General features: G+C 40.6%; 1 protein-coding gene across 3 annotated transcripts in view; it reads right to left on the minus strand.

The window, feature by feature from the left end:
• sdk2b (sidekick cell adhesion molecule 2b) overlaps positions 1-19671 on the minus strand; it is a 188861-nt gene that overhangs the window by 46036 nt on the left and 123154 nt on the right. For all 3 annotated transcript variants that reach the window (XM_068305660.1, XM_068305659.1, XM_068305658.1), the window contains exons 2-4: positions 15377-15536; positions 6998-7104; positions 5016-5163 (exon numbers count right to left, since the gene is read on the minus strand). In XM_068305660.1, the coding sequence (XP_068161761.1) occupies positions 5016-5163; positions 6998-7104; positions 15377-15536 (415 nt within the window). The remainder of the gene's footprint in view (positions 1-5015; positions 5164-6997; positions 7105-15376; positions 15537-19671) is intronic.

The following is a 19671-nucleotide window of genomic DNA, read 5'->3' on the forward strand; positions in this document are numbered from 1 at the left end:
CATGTAGGGCACCCACCATCTTCTCCAGGTCAGGACCCATGTATTGCACCCTGACTTAACAGGGACATTTACGACGCAGATATATCCATATCCGAGTGCCAATGCAAAGATTAATGGAGATAAACCCAGGCAGTGGGTGGTAAATTGTTGTCAGAGATGAAATAGTGGAAGGACAGCCACCACCGCTATATCCAGGGGCAAACTCACCTTCCCAAGAGCAGCCCCATTCCAGGCAAATGTGTTTACTGAAGGAGTCTCGGATTATACAGCACATTAGGTCTCCAACATAACACAACAAATCACACTAGCTGAATGGAAAAGACCCCGCCAAATGCATTCGCACTCAATAAAGGAAAAATAATGGCTACTGGTGCTAAATAACTCCTTTTTTTCTTTGCGCCCTGCTCTGTAATGCAACAAAAAAAGAAAGCTAAGGTTGATCAGATCCGTGACTGGATGCCCATGTCAGTGTGTGGTTGTAAATTTCAATACTGAGTCAAACAAAGACCTATAGACTGAAAAAGAATAAAGAAAGCTAATTCCAACAAAGAGACACACGACAATAGGTAAATCCACAAGTTGGTGGGTGTACCGGGAGATACAGCTCAAGAGTCTTTGCCTTTGCCAAGAACAACAGCTACATGGGCCAAATGCAAAGGCAGCCGGCACTGCAGCTCATTGCGACACAGCCGCTGGGGTACAACTGGTAGAGGAAAGGCCGGGAATGCAGTATTCATCAGGTTTATGGGGGTTCCCTTCACACATCACAGTCCTGAGTGTGTGTTATTTCCAGATTCCATTTCCAAGTTGATAAAATACATTGTTAATGTCAGAGCAGTAGGACAGTAACAGTAACCGATCCTTCGATCCCCATAGGATACCTTGGGCGTCGCAGTCAAAAGGCTTCTCCAGATACACAAAATAGCTGATTGGTTGGAGATATTCCCATTTATCTTCCTTGCAAGGGTATCTCATCCTGGTTCCCGTCACAACATGTGCCACAGAAAATCAGGATCAACTGCAGAATCTGACGGAATGTCTTGGGGCAGCCAAATTGGAATAATCCAGCTAGCCAAAGTAATAAATGCACTGACTGGTTTTACTGCATCTGTCTAAAAGAGGATGTGCCTGATTTTTGTTGCTTGAGGTTAATGTTATGTGGGAGTTCCTGATCCTGACATCCTTGTCACAGAAAACTCAGAGGTTACTGTGGAGCTGGAGGCCAAGGGAATCCCAAGTACAGTAATTGTGTCTTTATGTAAAGGTTTTGGAGATGTTTGGTGCCAATTACAACTTTAACACGGTTTAATATCAGAAAATACAGGTCATCCAAGTTTGTGACCTGAAAGCCTGCCTTGAGTTTAACAAACTGATTGCTTTCTTCTGGCTTGTTCAACAAATATTATCATTGGCATAACAACGGAAGTTACTGGAAATTCCTAATAATTTTTGCCAAAGGGGAACACATATAAGGTGAACAGTATTGGCCCAAGCAGAGAACCTCGTAGAACTCAGAGACTAACTTTAGTCTGCATGGAGGATTCATTATTATCATGAACAAACTGCGATTGTTCTGATAAATAGGACTTAAACCAGCTTAGTGCATCTCTTTAACTACCAATTAGATGTAAAACAACTTGGAGTTCAACGTGTCAAATGCAGCACTAAGATCTAAGTCTTTCGCCTGATGCAATTAGAAAGTCATTCTTGACTTTCACTCATGTTATATCAGTACTATGTTGCACTCTGAAGCCTGAAGGAAAACCCTCACTGTTGTTATGGATCAAATCTCACAACGGGTTGGTGACTGCTTTCTGAAAGATCTTAGAGAGAAAGGGAAAGCTGAATCAAGAGTGGAAGTTTAAAGAATAGCTTTGATTACAGCTGCCTTATGACTGTGGTACATAGCCTGATAATAAAGAAACATAAATCATATCCAGTAAAGATACATCCATCCATTTTCTTGTACAGGAGACAACTGTAATTATCTTGTCTATTGCCACTTTTCTACATTTTGGGTCAAGAGTGTCGCTGGATTGTGGGTCAGAGGCGGGGTGTGCTCTGGACACGTCGCCAGCGCATCACGGTCCAGTAAAGATGTGCTGACTAACTGTAAAACTTCCTTAAGTTTGAGTGAAACTTAAGTGGTTGAGTGAAAAGTGTAGCGACCTATCCGCAGTGCCCAGTGCTTTACAACTTCCAGCACTTTTTTAATCGGCCTTGGTTTTTAAGCTGCACCAGGACTGGCATTCAGTGCCGAATTATTGCTCTGGTTGTTTCTGGAAGTGTTGTTCATATTCTGTTCTTTCTCAGATTTTGCTTGCCTCAGATCTAAGCCTGTTCCTTGTGATGCCTGATTGTGATTTTTGCCTGTTGGTTTTTGATACCTGTGCTTTGTTTGCCATTCTGTTGCCAAAACCCTTTTCTGTTGAACCATATGAGTCTTGCCAAGTCCCTTGTGTCACTGAAAACCTGAAACCTTTCTGCAAGAATGAGTTGGAATTTATGTCAGTCAATCTGTACAAAAGTGTTGCAACAAATACAGCCTGGACAGCTCGAGTATGATTAGGTTACTATGGATTTGATTTATACAATCATCATAGTCGATTTTAGGAAAACCTGTAAAATTATGAGCAACATGAAACAAAGGGGAAGTCTGAATGACATTACTCTTGTAATCAATTATCATTGATCAGAATTGAAAGAAATTTTAACATCTGCCCCAACAACAATCCCACATTTGTACTGAAATAAGGCAAGAACATTAAAAGAACATCCTCTTCTAGCCTTCAACTATAATTTACACCACACATAGAAAAGCATTTCCTGCAAAACACAGTATTCAACAAGCTAGTAACAATGTGAATTTTTATCCAATACAATATCAAGTGTAGAAAACATGCATTGCTTTTACTATAAGCCAGACTGCTTGGAGGTGATCACAGGAGTTATTCTGGGTATTTTTCTCCCTCTGCTCTATGGCTAAGGTGTGATTTTGCAAAGCATGGAGGGAAGAAGCCGGAGGAACCCCTGGGAGCCTGCAAATTATAGTTATGACACCTGAGTAAGAATAGCTTGAACAGCGGACAATGACGAGAGATGGGAAAAAATGCACAGTGTGAAAAATAAGAGTGATATTATAAATGAAAGGAAGTGGTCACCACGTTTTTTCCCCCCCTGCAGTCCACTAACGTTCCCTACATTTCCTTGTTCCAGTGCGGAGCATGGGCGCTTTGAACAGATAGTTCTTGCAGATGGAACATGGAGTCCTATAATGAATATAACCATTATGTATTGAGGCCGGTTACAATGCTTATGGAGTCCACACAACTGGAACCAAGTCTGGAGGGCACTAGTCCCTGGAAAGATCCCTTATCAACATTTAGCTCAGTCCAGAACTCTCTCTTTGGAGCTCTCCCTATCAGTCCAATGCCTCCACTGAGTGAAGGCTAGTGGCGCAAATCAAATTCAATTAAATGATTTTCAATATAAAAGGCCGCCTGTTATCAACGGTGCTCATTTGCAAACTGTGACCTTGGTAGTGCGTGCGGAATTACTATTGTCAGGGCTAGAGGCTAGGAATTGAAGATGAAGAGTAGTGAAGCACACAGTGGGTGGCTGATAATGGAGACAAAAGTAGTGAGAGAGAAGGGAGAGACAAAGACATCAACAGAAGAAATAAATGTGACAATAATAAATGTGAGAGGAGCATGAGCTGAATGAAAGAAATGTGAAACTAATAAGACTTGAAAGAGTGTGTCTATCATTTGTCAAAATTTCATAAAAGTAACCTCTAGAAATACCCACTTGTGGGAGTCTTATCATCCTCGCTGAGCTCCACATGTCACAAATGTTTGACCTTTTCCTTAACGCCTTCTCAAAAAGTAATCCATATTTCCACAACAGGTCAGAACAAAATCGAAGCCAGCGGCCTTCCCGAGGCCATCTCCAGCCTTCAGCTCCTCACTCAGTCTGGGCACTTGTCTCATTGTTATTCTAGGTCAGGATATGATTACTGATGATGAGTAGCTGATAAAATAGATTCACTCTAACCAAGGGCAAGGTCACTTCCCAGTACGGAGGGATGCAGATGTGATGAGATGGGGATAAGTGCCTTTTTAACACATGCCCATGTGCAGGTAGATACTCATAGGGCACTCACACCAAATAATACACCATGAAACAACCCAAGGTATACCAAATCATCGGAAGACAGACATAAGCACCCTGACTTTGACTGGAGCTGTGTGGGATGTCTCCTAACAATAGCTTTCACATCATTCTAGGTATTCTGAAAAAGAATTGGGAGATTTATCAAGATTATTACCCTACATTTGAAGAGATTTGTTTTTAATGGGTTTAGGGAGTAGACGTATGTGTTAGTACAACTATGAGACAAGACATACCATACCCACCAAAGCTGAGGGAATATAACATTCTTGAGTTGAAATAAACTTTAATCATTATTATTTGAGAAAACTGGAGCTCTTTGAATTTGATCTCCTTTTTTCCCTTAAATTCCTTCCTTCAATCAGTTTAGTAAATCCCAAGAGCTCCGTAAGTAGTGCTGCACGTCTGAATAAAATCGTTTAATGGCTTGACGACTCCAGAAGGAGATGCATACAATCTAAATAATCACATCAATTTAATTCGATGATAGAGATAAAAAGAAGAAAAAACAAACAGCCTGAAGGATGGAGTTAGACAGTTGGGTTCACCCGCTATCTCCGCTTGAACGTATACAGCTAGTCCTCAAATACAAACATCCAACCGACAAATATTCATGGATGCAAACAACCGTGCACCGCCATATAGAATTATAAAAAAATAGTAGTAGTAGGAGTAGTAATGTAGCTTACATGACCTTATAGAGTCATCCATACTTTGGTTTTGAGCCTCATTAGATTAGAAAAAAAAAATGTTTGAGCAAAACTAGCAACACGAACAATAAGGATTAAAAAGACCTCAACAGTAACAGTAAAGAATAAAAAGACTCTTACAAAAAAAGCACTTACATACGACTGCTGGGTGGAATCTTCCGCCCATCTCTGAACCAGGTGACTTGGGGTTGGGGGAAGCTCCGGATGCGTGGCGCTGGGATAAGGGCGCCCTCCCCCTGAGAGATGGACTGGGATCGTTCACCCTCCTCAAAACTGCCCATAACTGAAGAAAGACCAACAAGAAACCAAAAAGAGCCAGTCAGAAAGGCACAATTTTCCCCATCCTTTTCCCTCCATTTTTTTTTTGCAGCCAACTTTTGTCGGCCATTAAGCTTTTACGATGTGCTTTCTGTTGTGAAATGTTTCATCAATGCCACTTTGATGGACAGACCCATGCTGTTGCCGTGTTTTTCACGGTTTACTAGGGAAGGCTAGAATGAATTAAAATGGAACAAGTCACAGAGGGAGAAACTGGGATGTTGAATTGACTCATATTCATTTTCGGCATCCCCTTGTGTGGATGCAAAAAGCCCAATCAAATTTGATTATACTAAATGTGCACAATACTCAACATGGTAGATGGCCGGCGCTGCCACCATTTTATTATGTTCTCATAATTTTAATTTGTTAAAGTGGTTTTATTCCCTTATTGTCTCATTTTATCTTAAAAGCTGATTATACCACGCTAACAATCCTGATCCCAGCTCTGCCTATTTATATAAGTCACAGCAGGTTAGGTTTTGATCTTAACTGTGCATGTCTGTAATGTACAGGATGTAAACATTCATCAGCATCAACCCCAAGAAAGATTTTCTATTTAATCCTCAGAAAACAGGAAAAGGACAGGGTTTTTTTTTGTTTTTTACAATCAATGAATCAATCAAACAGTCGATCAATGTTACATTGTTTAGAAGTAAAATCCATATAAATGTAGGAATCCAGAGAGAATAAAAAAAGTTCAAGTTAGTCATATTTTTTATCTGCAGTTTAGGTGATGTGACGATGTGTCCTCCACCGTTTCCCCAAACTCTACAGTCTGAACATGTTGATCTCTCCCTGAGTTGTCTCTGCAGGCCTAATTGTGCTTGTATCATTTCTTCCCCTCTTCCTTTGCTATGCAACTCTTCCATTTCTGCTGTTATACTTATTTCTCCTTTTTCAGTCTGTCTCATGCTCCCTACTTTTATGGCTGGCTTATGTGGGGTGGTGGGGTGGGGATTACTGAAATAAACAGAGAAACAGTGAAGTGGAAGCCAAGAATTTAAAAGAAAAGGTGGCCAGAAAACAGATGATGTGAAGACAGAGGGAGGAAAGCGACTGCAAACAAAGGAAAAGTGGCGGCGGCAAAAAAAAGTCCGACTGAGGGAAGAGAAGGAGATGCAGTCGGCTGTAGCAGGAACATTTTGGACTCATAATTAAAGAAGAAGACCGGGGGGACACTTGGGCCCTCTTCATCTCCAACCCATCTCTTTTTTGTCTCATGACCGGTCATGGCTGCATCGTTCACTCAGGTACAACAGCGTCACATTCACTCCAATGTAAATGGAACATGGGGAACCCAATAAACCTGGCATACCCTGGGAAGTGGGCATAATGGATGTGACATGACTGTACATATGGAGATTAAGAACTGGGGTGGGGTGGGGGGGTGTATATATAATGTGACAACAGAGCAGACGATTCTACAGCGGGTTTGTAATATCTCCTAAACAACATGAGGGCAGGAAGCAGTCAAAAACTGCTGATGGAAATTTACCAAAACACTGAATCTCAGCCTGGTTTTTGCAAATAAGTGACAGATGTTGTTGACGAAAAAGGATGGAATACACTGCGGTCATATTGAAATGAAGCAAAGTTAAAAACAAACACAGCAACAATATCAATCTAATAAGGAATTCTGAGTGGAACAGCTGTCTGGGTGGATAATACGCCGAATGGAGTGCAGGTAGAACTTTCACCCCGGTAGCATCTGTCGGTTGTGTTTAGTTCTTCATACAAAGGCAGATAAGCAGCGTCTGAGCCTTGAATGAATGAAATGCATGTGAAACGACACTTACAGGCCACTTGCACTTCTGTTCTCCTCTGCAGGAGGGCTCCGACCCGATTCCTCACAATGCAGCGGTAGAAGCCGGCGTGGGAGCGATCCAACGAAGGGATGAGATACCTTTAACAAACACATACACATCATGAGTCATATCTGACACCAGAGGAAGAAATGAGGATGCTGATTCAGCTGGATCATAGTTATTATTTAAAAATCTCCTGTGAATTACATTCTGCAAAAAATCTGTATAAGAGGTAACTTAAAATTTTAGGTTTAATTTGAATGAAAACACACCTTAAAAAGGATAAACACGCACTTGGAGCTTTCAAGACCCATTGAAGTTACATATTCAACGCAAAGAAACATGTACACTGTTCACTAAGAGTTAGATTTCTTCATAAATCTCATTGTATTATAATTTACTTGATAATTAGACTGCTAAATAATGTCAAACAAAATTAAAGCCTGCACTCCGAAAGCAACAATCTTCCAGTTGGACCCACGCGATGCAACCATTCGGCTTCTCACTCAAGCTCCCCATTCATTCATTCTTCACACATTGACTGTATTATTTTACTTAATTACTTTTCATATGCGCGATTGATTTGCAACAGCATGAATGCCCCGGAGGAGGGACTCTCCAAAACAGTCTATCATTACCCCTTCTTATATGATTCGCATAATTGAGACTACAAAGACAACGCTCTTGGAGAGACATCAGAGCCTGCTTACCTTTATGAAAAGTACATAACGAATCCCTAAAGGTCCCTTACATTCGTGTGTGTGAGCTTCCTCGTCATCATCTTGTAGAACATACTGTTAGAGAGCAGCATCTGTTCAAGCTATGAGCTACTAAGTCGAGACAGAGATTCCCATAGATAATCAGTGATCGATGTCCATTTAACTGTCTGCATGTGTCTTTCTGACATGGGCAATACACAGGGGTATATTTGTGAGAGATAAAGAATGGATTCGGTCTATATTGAGTCATTCGAGTAATTCACTACAGAGATCAGGCATCCAGACGGCTCAGAATGCCAAGAATCAGCTTTTTAACAATCCTCAAATAACCAATATATTGCAGTACAGTGGGAGATAGATGGAGCGGGCGACCGTTAAAGCTGTTGGGCAGACAGTCTCTAATGGAATCTTAGATGGAAGTTGTGTATCTTTAATTCGACTCACTGTTGCACAACACATTCTTGTCAAAATATATGCTTCTTGTGGGAGGTGAAACAGCTGTCGCAAGGAGTACGCTCACCATTTCTGTTGTCATATTCCTGCGTGATGCGCTAAGCGCACTGCCAGGCAGAATGCGACCTTCGTTGATGGAATGCGCCAGTTTCTATAGAAACCACCATGGAAGTTCTTGAAAAAGTTTTTGTGTGATGTAACCTTTTGTTTCAAGAGTTGCTTTTTTTTATATTATTTTTTTGCATGAATAAATGTTTGGGAAGACTGCAAAGTGAATGAAAGAGAAGAAAAAAATTGGAGCAATTCAAAAGTTCAGGAACGCTCTCAACAAGCAGACAAGTTTTAATGCTTGTAAAATAAAGACACAGTTGAGGTCTGGGGCAGCACATAACAGGAGCCATTATAAAAATTGTTCCTCCAGAATAAGCACTCATATTTGATGTTGCATAAACAAACATTACTCCTCTTGGCTGTTCTGCAATTGACTGGATATACACACATTAACATATTCTAAAAGAGTCTGATAAGAAGGGGGGAAAAAAAAGGTTGTTACAGTCCTTCAAACGCTGAAGAGTAAAATATGTTGAATTAAATTGTACTTAAAAGAAACGGCTATGTAAAGTTGAATACCCTGACAAGCTGTAGTTAAGATGGCCTCCAAAGTCATTGCACGTTAATTTGTAAAATAATCCTCATGAAAAGGTAGGAATGTTTCAGTCTCTTCAAAAGATAGCAAGATATTATAAGAAAGTCAAAAAAAGAAAGGAGCTATACTCTCGATTTTACTGGTCAACAGACAGTCTTGCCTCCACCCACGGTGAGCAGGACACAAGACGCTGAAATGGGCAACCTGTGCAAGGTGAGTACAACATTTAACTTAATCTGACTTGGTTTATGCGTAGAAACTAAACCGTGGGATTGGTTGAGACAATATCTCTTCTAATTTACTTGAAAACACTTGAAGGAAAGTACATTCTTATTATCAGTGCTGTTAGCAGCAGACATACCTCATCCGCACAGTTAGCTGAATGGAAACTAACATAAAATCTAAATATTTCATCCGTCTTTGTCTGTAGAGTATTAGAAAATCTTTTTTAAGTCAATCAGACTTTGATCAGGCAGACATCTCTATGCCTTCAGGATTCTTCAAAAGCACAGACAGATACATTTCTCTCATTTATCCATGCAATTCTGGTTTGTTTTGTTTTTCTTCTCACTGGTCTGTCTATGACTCACATCTGTAAGGAAATTCCTGGATGCTTTGTCACTCCTTTCTTGTAGTCTGGTTCCAAAAATCCCTGAAACACTGATTCTAATTAGTAATGTGCTAATTAGCACCCAGTTCTTCCAGTCTGAGACACATTTTGTTTTTGTTTTTTTAAACTTTAATTTCAACTTTAAGAATGGAGGATATCATTCTACATAGTGAACCAACAAAAAATGGGTTGATGGAAGTTGTTGGTGGCCTAATCAACTAATTGGGGGACTTCCTCCATATATACAGCATTTTCCACACTATAAAGGTGCACCTTAAAAGCCTTTAATTTTCTCAAAAAGTGCACCTCATAGTCCAGCGTACCTTATAGTCCAGCGTACCTTATAGTCCAGTGCGGCTTATAGTCCAGTGCACCTTATAGTCCAGTGCACTTTATAGTCCAGTGCACTTTATAGTCCAGTGCGGCTTATAGTCCAGTGCGGCTTATAGTCCAGTGCGGCTTATAGTCCAGTGTACCTTATAGTCCAGTGTACCTTATAGTCCAGTGTACCTTATAGTCCAGTGTACCTTATAGTCCAGTACGCCTTATAGTCCAGTGCGCCTTATAGTCCAGTGTACCTTATAGTCCAGTGAGCCTTATAGTCCAGTGCGCCTTATAGTCCAGTGTACCTTATAGTCCAGTGTACCTTATAGTCCAGTACACCTTATAGTCCAATGCATCTTATAGTGCGGAAAATACTGTAGTTGCTGGGCAGACATGGGAATAGGTGGATAGATGAAGGACTGGTGTGTAAGCGAAAGAAGGAACAAATATTAATCACATTACATTTTAGGGGGGGAAAGAAGTGAAGTTTAAGAGAGAGATGGCTGACAGGTGGTGTCGACGCTCCAAATTTAACCTCGCCCAGGCCTACCGAGAAGTTGCCCAGGAGCCCCTCGGAACCCTCAGGGTGACTTTAGCCAGCGTTCACTCGCTCTGTCTGGCCTCGTTCACTCTGTCCCTTCTATAATGAATACAATTAACCTTTGCATACCTGTGAGGACAGGCAGCAGGTTGGGGTGGCGGGAGTTGGGGGATCAGCGGGGGCTCACAGTGTTGGACAGAGATTGATTGATGTTCCCATGGTCAGCACACTCTGTCAGATCCCCTTTAATTAGCCCCACTCAGGAGAAATGATTAGATGGAGAAGTGGCAGGAAGACAAATAGAGGGACAAAAGAAAAGAGGGCGAACTGGTGCGAAGAGGAGGTTAGAAGAAGGGAGTGGTTGCAGAGGGAAGATAGGAGGTGACTGGTAAAACTAGAATCTACGAATGTTAAAATAGCTTCACACTTGTTAATTCCAGTAACACAACGTGGGTCTGATCGCGATCCAAAAAACATCAAATCCCATGCATTTATGTTTTTTCCATCATTTAATTATTTCTGCTTAAACACAACAAATCATTTGAAACCGATCCCTCACAATGCATCACGTCTCACAACAATTGTTTTTTTTGTTTTTTTTTACAGCTGGTAATAAAATCGTAGCATGGCATTTCATGGCTCACTTTTAATTATGTTGTTTTTTTGTTTTGTTTTTTAATTGTCATTACGATGTTTAGAGTTTATGAAAAGGCCATCACCCTCTTATAAAAGTTTAATATGACTTTACTTTACTAATGAGTTCCCTCATATAGGATATCAACAGCTTGTGCGTGACGTATCATCTAAACAAAAGCAATAGCGTCGGTTAATTTTTCATTTTGACAGGCGTGATTATTTTACGGATGGTGATGGATTGATGCATCTCATTGTTCCAACAGGATGATTATAGGCTTGTGAAGCAAAATGCTCCCATGTAACGATAGATCAGTCGAACATTTACCTAGTCTACTGTGAGCTGAAGGTGAATCCCCAGAAGTCTTGGGGGTCCAACTGCAATCGATACTCCACCACACGCCGCTGAGATGTCATTTCGAAAGGGTATCGAGGTCCCAATCTTAAGTCTACGGGATGTGAGGGTTCATTCCATTCTTGTTCCCTCTTCTAAGTCTCCACCACATACAACACATGACAGGTAATGGCGACTTCTGGCTTAAGCACTGGAAATCAATAGCAGGTAATTCATCTACAGGCCCTGAGGGACGGACTCCATATGCTCTCAAAGGATGAAAGAAATGGACATCTGTTTGATGGAGACTATTTACTACTGTCGACCACATTTGTCACCGCTTATTATAATTCATTTGGATGCTTTATCATTTTGTTGTGTTTATAATTTGTCACTGCTGATCCCCATGAAAGCAGGTTTCCATTAGAATGCATTCATACACAGTCCATTAAAGACACATGTGGCGTCTCCACTTTCAAGGAACTTTATTCTGTAATTAGTTGACTAATTTATTTAAATCACACAGTATTTTTTACACCAATATTTAAACCCATAAGGCAATGCATTCCATTCTCACTGTGTTTGAGGAGATTTTCATGCATTTTTTTTACCCAGACATGCCAATAAAGTATCAGCAACAATCAATTATTAAATGTATCAGCTGGTGCTTATCCACATCCTTAGTATGGTTGACTAGTTATTTGATTTTTTTCTTTATATGTTAATTTAAACTTTTCAATTTAACCTATTTCTTTTCTGATTATATCGTTTAACTTATTCATCTTGATCCACTAATTTCTGGACTCATGAATTCCATATTTCATATTATCTATCAGATGATGAACACGGGATAATGAGATATTTTACAAGCAACTTTATATAATGAATTAAAAGACCAGTAGCGACATTTTTATTTGGACTAATGTGAAGTTAATGAAAGGGGAGCCTGAACACATCAGCAACCCCTCTGGTTTCTAACTGAAATATAGTTCAACACTAAACGATTAGAAAATGCATAAAAGCACTTTAGTGTGACAGTGTTGCGATCACATGTCCTTGTGTTTATACAGATACTGTATGTTTCATAATGTGATCAATAAAAAAAAAGCAGGTAAGAATAAAAACAATTTAAAAAATGGACCCATAGGCATGATGAATGTTCCCATTACGATGGTACTGGAGTTGGTGTTGAGTGTAGAATGGACGTGTTGTGGACTCAGGAGTTCTGCTTAGTCACGTGGCCAATGAAAGGAAAACTGCCCATCATTCAGTCCCTGATTGGACGGATCGATAAAGATAAATTTGTAAAATCTTTCTAGGTGACAAAATCAGGAAAATGTCTTCCCGTTCCATTTTCTGATCTATACAGAAATGGAACGGGACATACCGATGATCGCCTACATACAAATTAGAAATGTAATACTGAATAATTAGAAATGTAATACAGACCTGTTTCTGAGTAAAGAACAGTCAGTCTCTGATGCTAGCGCTAAGATACTAGCTGTCAAAAATTTGATTCCTCTTCTATATTTTTGTTGTGGACAGAGAAACATCTTCTTTTGCACTGACTTGAATTGAGAAAGATAATCATCATCATCCAAAAACACCAGGGCTCCGTAAACAAGCAGATAGGAAGTCAATCAATTTGAACTTTGTGATGCTGAAGATGTCATGTTTGTCATTCCACTTTTTATTTATTTATTTTTTTGGGGGTGACTGTCCATCTTATTACAACATGAAAACTGTGTGACAGGATTATATTCCCTACAGAGAAACCGAATAACCACCAAAGAAACCTGCAAACAACTCAACGTCAAACAACAAAATGACTCCTGAGGTTTTGATTATTAATCCATTCAGTTTTCTCGGTTATTTGGTGGCATGGTGTCTGACGGAGAACAGTGGAAATCCTCCTCCTCCTGTGGTTTCTGTTTGTGTTGACCAGACACTGTGCAGTCCAACTGTGTCATCAACTAAAACAGGATAATCCATTGGCTAACGGTTAGAACAACCATGTAGAGTTGGATATTCTCCTCCATAATAATTACGGTAAGCTCAGTTTTAATTTGGGTATACGTCTTCAAACGTACTGAAGGAGGGCGTGAAAAGAAGTGCATGTGGCTGGTTGGATGCTACTATCTGTAGTGATGTAGTGTCTCACTTATGCACACACTTTACATGCTGAATTGTAATCCACACACACACACACACACACACACACACACACACACACACACACACACACACACACACACACACACACACACACACACACACACGCACACCTTGCAGTATTGATCTGCAGCCAGGGGACACAAGGTCAAGTCGCATGGTGTCAATACTTAAAGCAGCACTCAGCAGCGGGGACCTCGACTATAACCTCATTAATATGGGGGGAAGAGGGGGTCGCTCCACTCAAATACACTCCTGGTGCAGGGAAAGGGTGACTTGAGGGATGACAAGGAACACACACCCAGAAACAGAACAACAGACGCACAAATATTACAAAGGAAAACACAATACACTCTATGTAAAAAAGCACAAGTATTGCACTCGGTCTCTGAGATCGTATCTTTTATTCATAATGTGTTTCCACACGAAACAGGATGTTGCAGTGCTGCAGAGCACAGCGACTCAATCTGACCTGCAAACCAACAGCTCAGCTTAGAAAGATGCAGTAAAAGCGCTTAAAGACAAATTGTGATTCCTTTATTATCATTTACGTTCTGGTGTCTTCATGCATTACGACTCCTGGACCGTATCCCGACAGATATACCTCACTGAGTCAAGATGGGGTGCGTTGCATCATGAACATGCCGAGCTGAACCGACCCAGGAGCCAGGAGCGGTAATGATACAATAAACAAAGCAAAAAAAGCACCTTAAAGTTGAACAAGATCGATATGTTTTTCAATTACAGCGGAGTTAAGCGCACAGTTATGGACTTTTGTTGCAGCCTTTCAGCAGCTGCATTGAATTCAATACATAATTTTCCCATGCCTTTGTACATCAGGGTATTTCTTTATAGTGTCATTTTTTTTTTGCATCTACATTTATTCCTGAGTACTATGAGGATGGAAAACCATCTCATAGTAAATCTGAAGTCACTTTTTTACACAGTCAACACACACACACACACACACACACACACATGCACAATCCTCTGCAGATTTAAGCCCGAGTACTTTTTTTCATCACCCAATCTGTCACTCAGTCAAAGGCGTCCTGAGGGCTCCAGTAAAACAATACCGTTATGTGTCCTTCCCAACCCCATGTTCCAATTCTGGTCTTATCGCCCCCTGGAGATCATTGTGAAAAAAAACCCAAAACACCCAACTTATGTCGCTGGTGCATTCACCTTGTTGTTTTCAGATACACACTTTTTTTTCTCTCAAAGTAACAGCTCAACTAGGAGCAGCAAAGTGTGTGTCAACAAACCTCTTTCCAATCCACTTGTGTGTCATTTACCCTGTTTTTTTGCACACACACACACACACACACACACACACACACACACACACACACATGTACACACATTGCTGTGTGAGATAAGAGCCGTGTTAGACTCAACGGATCTCCCAGTTACCATTAAAGATGCTTCGCCTCTCGCCAAACCCTCATTCACTCCTTGAACTGCGTCTCTGGTGTGTGATGGAGGTCACACACCTGACGAGAGAGTAAGAGCTACTTCCTTTTTTATGTTAAATGATATTGTCTGATGACGATGTGTTGGATCATGTGTAATATAAAGGGCAACAACATTGAACCAAATCACCTGGATTTAATTTGAGAATGCAATTAGCAATTGCTGCTACGCTGAGCTAAGCTAAGCTTACCTGGGATTCAGTTGAATTTCTAAGCAATGATTTAATACTTTTTGGTTGCTATTTTTGTTCTACAAAATGTACAATTTTGGATTTAAATTATTCAGCAAGACCAGGTATGATAAATGAAATATAAGTCACGTTTTGAGACACGATCATTCAGAATTAATAAATTAAAAGGTCAAAGCTTAAGCTGGAATGAAAAACCTTTTAATAATATTGTGCGAAAAGAATAATGTGTGATATATCTGGAGCTAATTATCTCTACACCAGCAGTTTGCTCTCACCTGTACTCCAGCGAGAAGCGGGTCAGCTCTGTGTTGTTGTGGATCCATTTGAACTCCAGGGGCCAGCTACCTTCAGCCATACAGGTCAGGACCAGCCTGTTGCGCTCCAGGTGGAGCTGGCTGCGCACCGGCTCTGTTTTAAAGTAAGGAGGGACGTCATCTGCAAAGAACAAAGAGCAGAGATGAGGTTTCAGAATGCCTGTTAATGAAACAAACAGAAAACAAGCTCAACATCCATATGAATAAAGAACGCCCACACGCCTCCAAGAACCCTGAGGCGCCAACGTGAACATGAGAACAGAAATAGAATGGAAGAGGTGCAAAGTTTAAGGACATTTTTTCAAGTAACTCCTTTCAAAATGATAGATTGGGCATCGAACCGATCGACACATTTACCGTCAAGATCCGTAATGGTTGTAACATCAAAACCCCTTGATAAATAATTCAAAAACCAGAAATGATCACTGTAAATATAGAACACGTTAATTGGGTGGTTGGATAATATAATTATCAAACTGACTGATAATCATGCATTGGAATTAAATTGTCAAAATGATCTATGATTATTGATGGATGGTGTGGATTCTTCCTGATTTACATTTTCAAAGATTCAGATATCTTTCCTCTGATAGGAATAAAATACAGAGAATTTCACTCAAAAGCACATTTAATCACCATTATTATTATTATTATTATTTAACTGACCTCTACTCCACAGAGTAAAGACACCACTAGAAACTACTCTCAGAAGACTTGCAGCATCACAACCAACATCACAACATCGTTCCTGCTGAGCTTTCATTTGAATATAATGGATTGTATTGTACCCCAATGGCTCCTTATCTACTATAAAATGGCTCGTGTCCAAGCACTCTTGAAGAATCCTGGGTTTAATTCTATCCTCAGAGATGATGACCATCAAATATCCATTATACGGAAAATGTCAAATCAGCTTTTTGCTTGTTGGGGAAAACAATATCTGTGAAAATATTCAGCGTGGATTTTGTCAGAGCTGCAGAATTTATTTTTTCTTGTGAACTTTAAACTAATGCGTATAATTTTTGCGATGAATAATTTAAATCCTGTCTTTGACAGTTGACCATGACATTAATGAAAAACTTTAATCTCTCCACTGTCAACATTCTATTACATCTTTCACACCATATTAGGTGTCCCTCAAGGGTTAATCCTTGGATCGCTTTTGTTCACATTACATTTCTGGTTGCATATGAAAAATGGCTGTCTGCAGTATAAAAATACATATTCAACATCTCAATAAATTATTAATAATTGTTAATTCCAGCATTTTTTTATTTGTAATTGTATAAAGAGTTTGCTGAACATGTGCGTTGTCTTACTCCTGAGACTGATTCCTCGATATCCTGGACCGGCTGCAACAAATACATATTTATAACAAACCGAGAACGGCAGGAGGAACCAATAAAGCACAACAAAAGTATTGATCTGTCAGGCTCACCTCACATCACCACCTAGCATTTTGAAGTTGGAATTTGTTCCCCTACCCCCCGTCATCTTCACTGTGCTGTGCCCCCCCCCCCCCCCAATCTCATCAAACATGAAGAGAGCCCCAACACAGCAGAAGCACAAAAAAAAAAAAAAAGCAGAATCAGAACAGACACAACTAATAAGGAAGTCACACTGTGGAGTCAAGGCCTTGTCAGAAGATCCACAAGAAAAAACTTTCATTAAGTGATTAAAAAAAAAAAAGAGTGTGACAAAAATGATTAATAAAAAAGCGTCACGGCATGACTAAAGACTCTGACGGATGAAAAATAGAGATAAAATGTAAAAAGAGACTCTGAGGGGCATTTAAATTTGAAGTGTTTGGGCATTTCCCCAAAGCAGTGGGGGTTAATTCAATGCACAAGATGGGCTACAAAAAATGAGGGGAGATCTGAGATGTGCAATAGTGATTGTTAGACGGGTGAGACTAATTGTTCCCTGGTGATGTGTGCTTTCCTTTTATCTCAGATGGGGGAGATTAAAGGAGAATGAGGGGAGGCAAAAAAAAAAAAAAAAAAGGAGAAAGAGAGACGTCGAGGGGAGACGTGGGGGTACGAAAACGAGAAAGCGTATCACTCAAACACAGCCTTTTTACCCACAGGAAGGTGCGAGGCCAAAGAAAACATTGATTTCTGATGAGTATCTCCAGCGGTCGCTCTCATTAGGAAGTCCATGAAAGCTCATCAGTGATATCACGCCGCAGAATCAGCAACACAAAGCTGGAAACACAAACTCAGGGGAAGGAAAAATAAATTTAAATAAACCAGACACCCCTGAAAACTACTGTAATATTACATTAAATCATATGCACTCCAGCGTTTATTGTCCTTCAGCTCATTGTTTTGGTTTTCGCCTATTTTCCTTCACTCTCTCATCAGCTGAGTTAGCAAAAACACGAAATCCGTGTTCAGATACTGAATATTTTTAGTTACCGTGAACACGTAATGAAGGGAGTGGGATGAAACGACGACTACATGGGTCTTACCTTCAGTTAAATGAAGGGAGAAAAGCACCTTGACCCCCCCCACCACCACCACCACCACCACCACCTTCCCTCGCCAACCACATCCCTGAGGGATTGCTCACGGATCGAGGTGCAATTAACCGATGCATTGATCTCCCGCATCACTCGCCGTGTATTCCCTGGCCCCAGCATCAAATGAAGCACTCTTCACCTTCGTCTTTTTTTTTTTTTCTCCACAGCCCATAATATAAAATGCAAATCCACCTTCACCATAACCAACGCAACTGGGTTGTTAAGCATTTTGCAATGCATATGAACACAAAAAAACATCACACTTCTGCAAAGAAACTGTGCAATTTCTGCGAAATACACAGCAATTACTGCGGGATGGAGGCTCCTTATTTGCATACAGTTCATGGCAGAAGATTTTCCCTGGAGCTGTGGTCCAGGTCGACCGAAAGACTGGGTATCTAAGCGTGTGTGTGTGTGTGTGTGTGTGTGTGTGTGTGTGTGTGTTCAGTGGACTCTCACAAGTCTGAAGAACACAGTCAATTAAATCAGGTCTCTCATTAATGAGAACAGTGCCAGGTACAAATGCCTGGCCTGGGGTGAGAATTCATAATTGAGAAGAACTCGGAGAATTATTTTCTAAAATATCAGGAGTTAAAGTACGGGATATTTCTACTATTTTGTCCTCACAAAAGGTCAAGACAATCCTTTGAATTCAACAAGCATCCGTAAGTGCTTGGGCTCTGAAGTCACACACAATATACAGCAAATACTTTTCAAAATAAAAGCACAAAACAAGAATATACCTGTAAGTTCAGGTCAGTTTAACATTTTGAACGGTGATATTTCACCACAACCTGTTCGTTTCACCGGCCTGGTTTTAAGTGCATAATTCCAGATGCAGGGTGGTGCTGCTCCCAGACACAGCACACACACACACACACACACACACACACACACACACACACACACACACACACACACACACACACACACACACACACACACACACACACACACACATACACACACACACACACACACACACACACACACACACACACACACACACACACATGCAAACTTATACTATTTGGACTTTCTATAGCAAATCTTTTCCTGGTGTTGATAGATAAGATAACTATGGATCACAAGTGTGTGTGTCCTGCGCTGTGATCACGTGCTCAACATTCAATGGCAGGTGTCTCAAATGTGTGTTTGCGACACTGATGAGGATGGAAGTTTGCTAGCGGTCTAACCGAGCTGCTAATGGCCCCACTGGGTGTGAAAATCTGTTCCACTGTCTGTCTTTATTTAGCATACTGGACTGGCACTCTTGCTGCATGTATGTGTGTTTGTGTGTGTGTGTGTGTGTGTGTGTGTGTATATGCAAAATAGAAAATGGAAGACATCCAAAATGTTTCACCACACAACTGTGCAATTTGTTTGTGTTCTGTGTGCGTGAGTGTGGTCTCATCCTTTAGAGACACCCCAACCCAAGGCCAGTTGCTAATTTACACTGTTTTCACACACACAGGACACCACGCCATGTGAATTATACAGAACCCAATCAGCCGATTACCATTCTGTCCACGCACACACATTTCTATAGAGAAGCAATCACAAAAAATAAAAATAAAACCCACACACATCTTTCCAGAGCATGCGGTATTTGGCATGTCTCCAACACATTACTCATGGCCCTTTTGTTCCATTCACAGCTCAGTGATGCCTCCTTCTTCCCGCCCGCAGAACTGCATTTCCCATGAGACCCGCTGCTGGGCATTAATCTCTGCTC

This window comes from Antennarius striatus, chromosome 21 (genome assembly GCF_040054535.1).
Source record: "Antennarius striatus isolate MH-2024 chromosome 21, ASM4005453v1, whole genome shotgun sequence".
In the NCBI taxonomy this organism is placed as follows: domain Eukaryota; kingdom Metazoa; phylum Chordata; class Actinopteri; order Lophiiformes; family Antennariidae; genus Antennarius; species Antennarius striatus.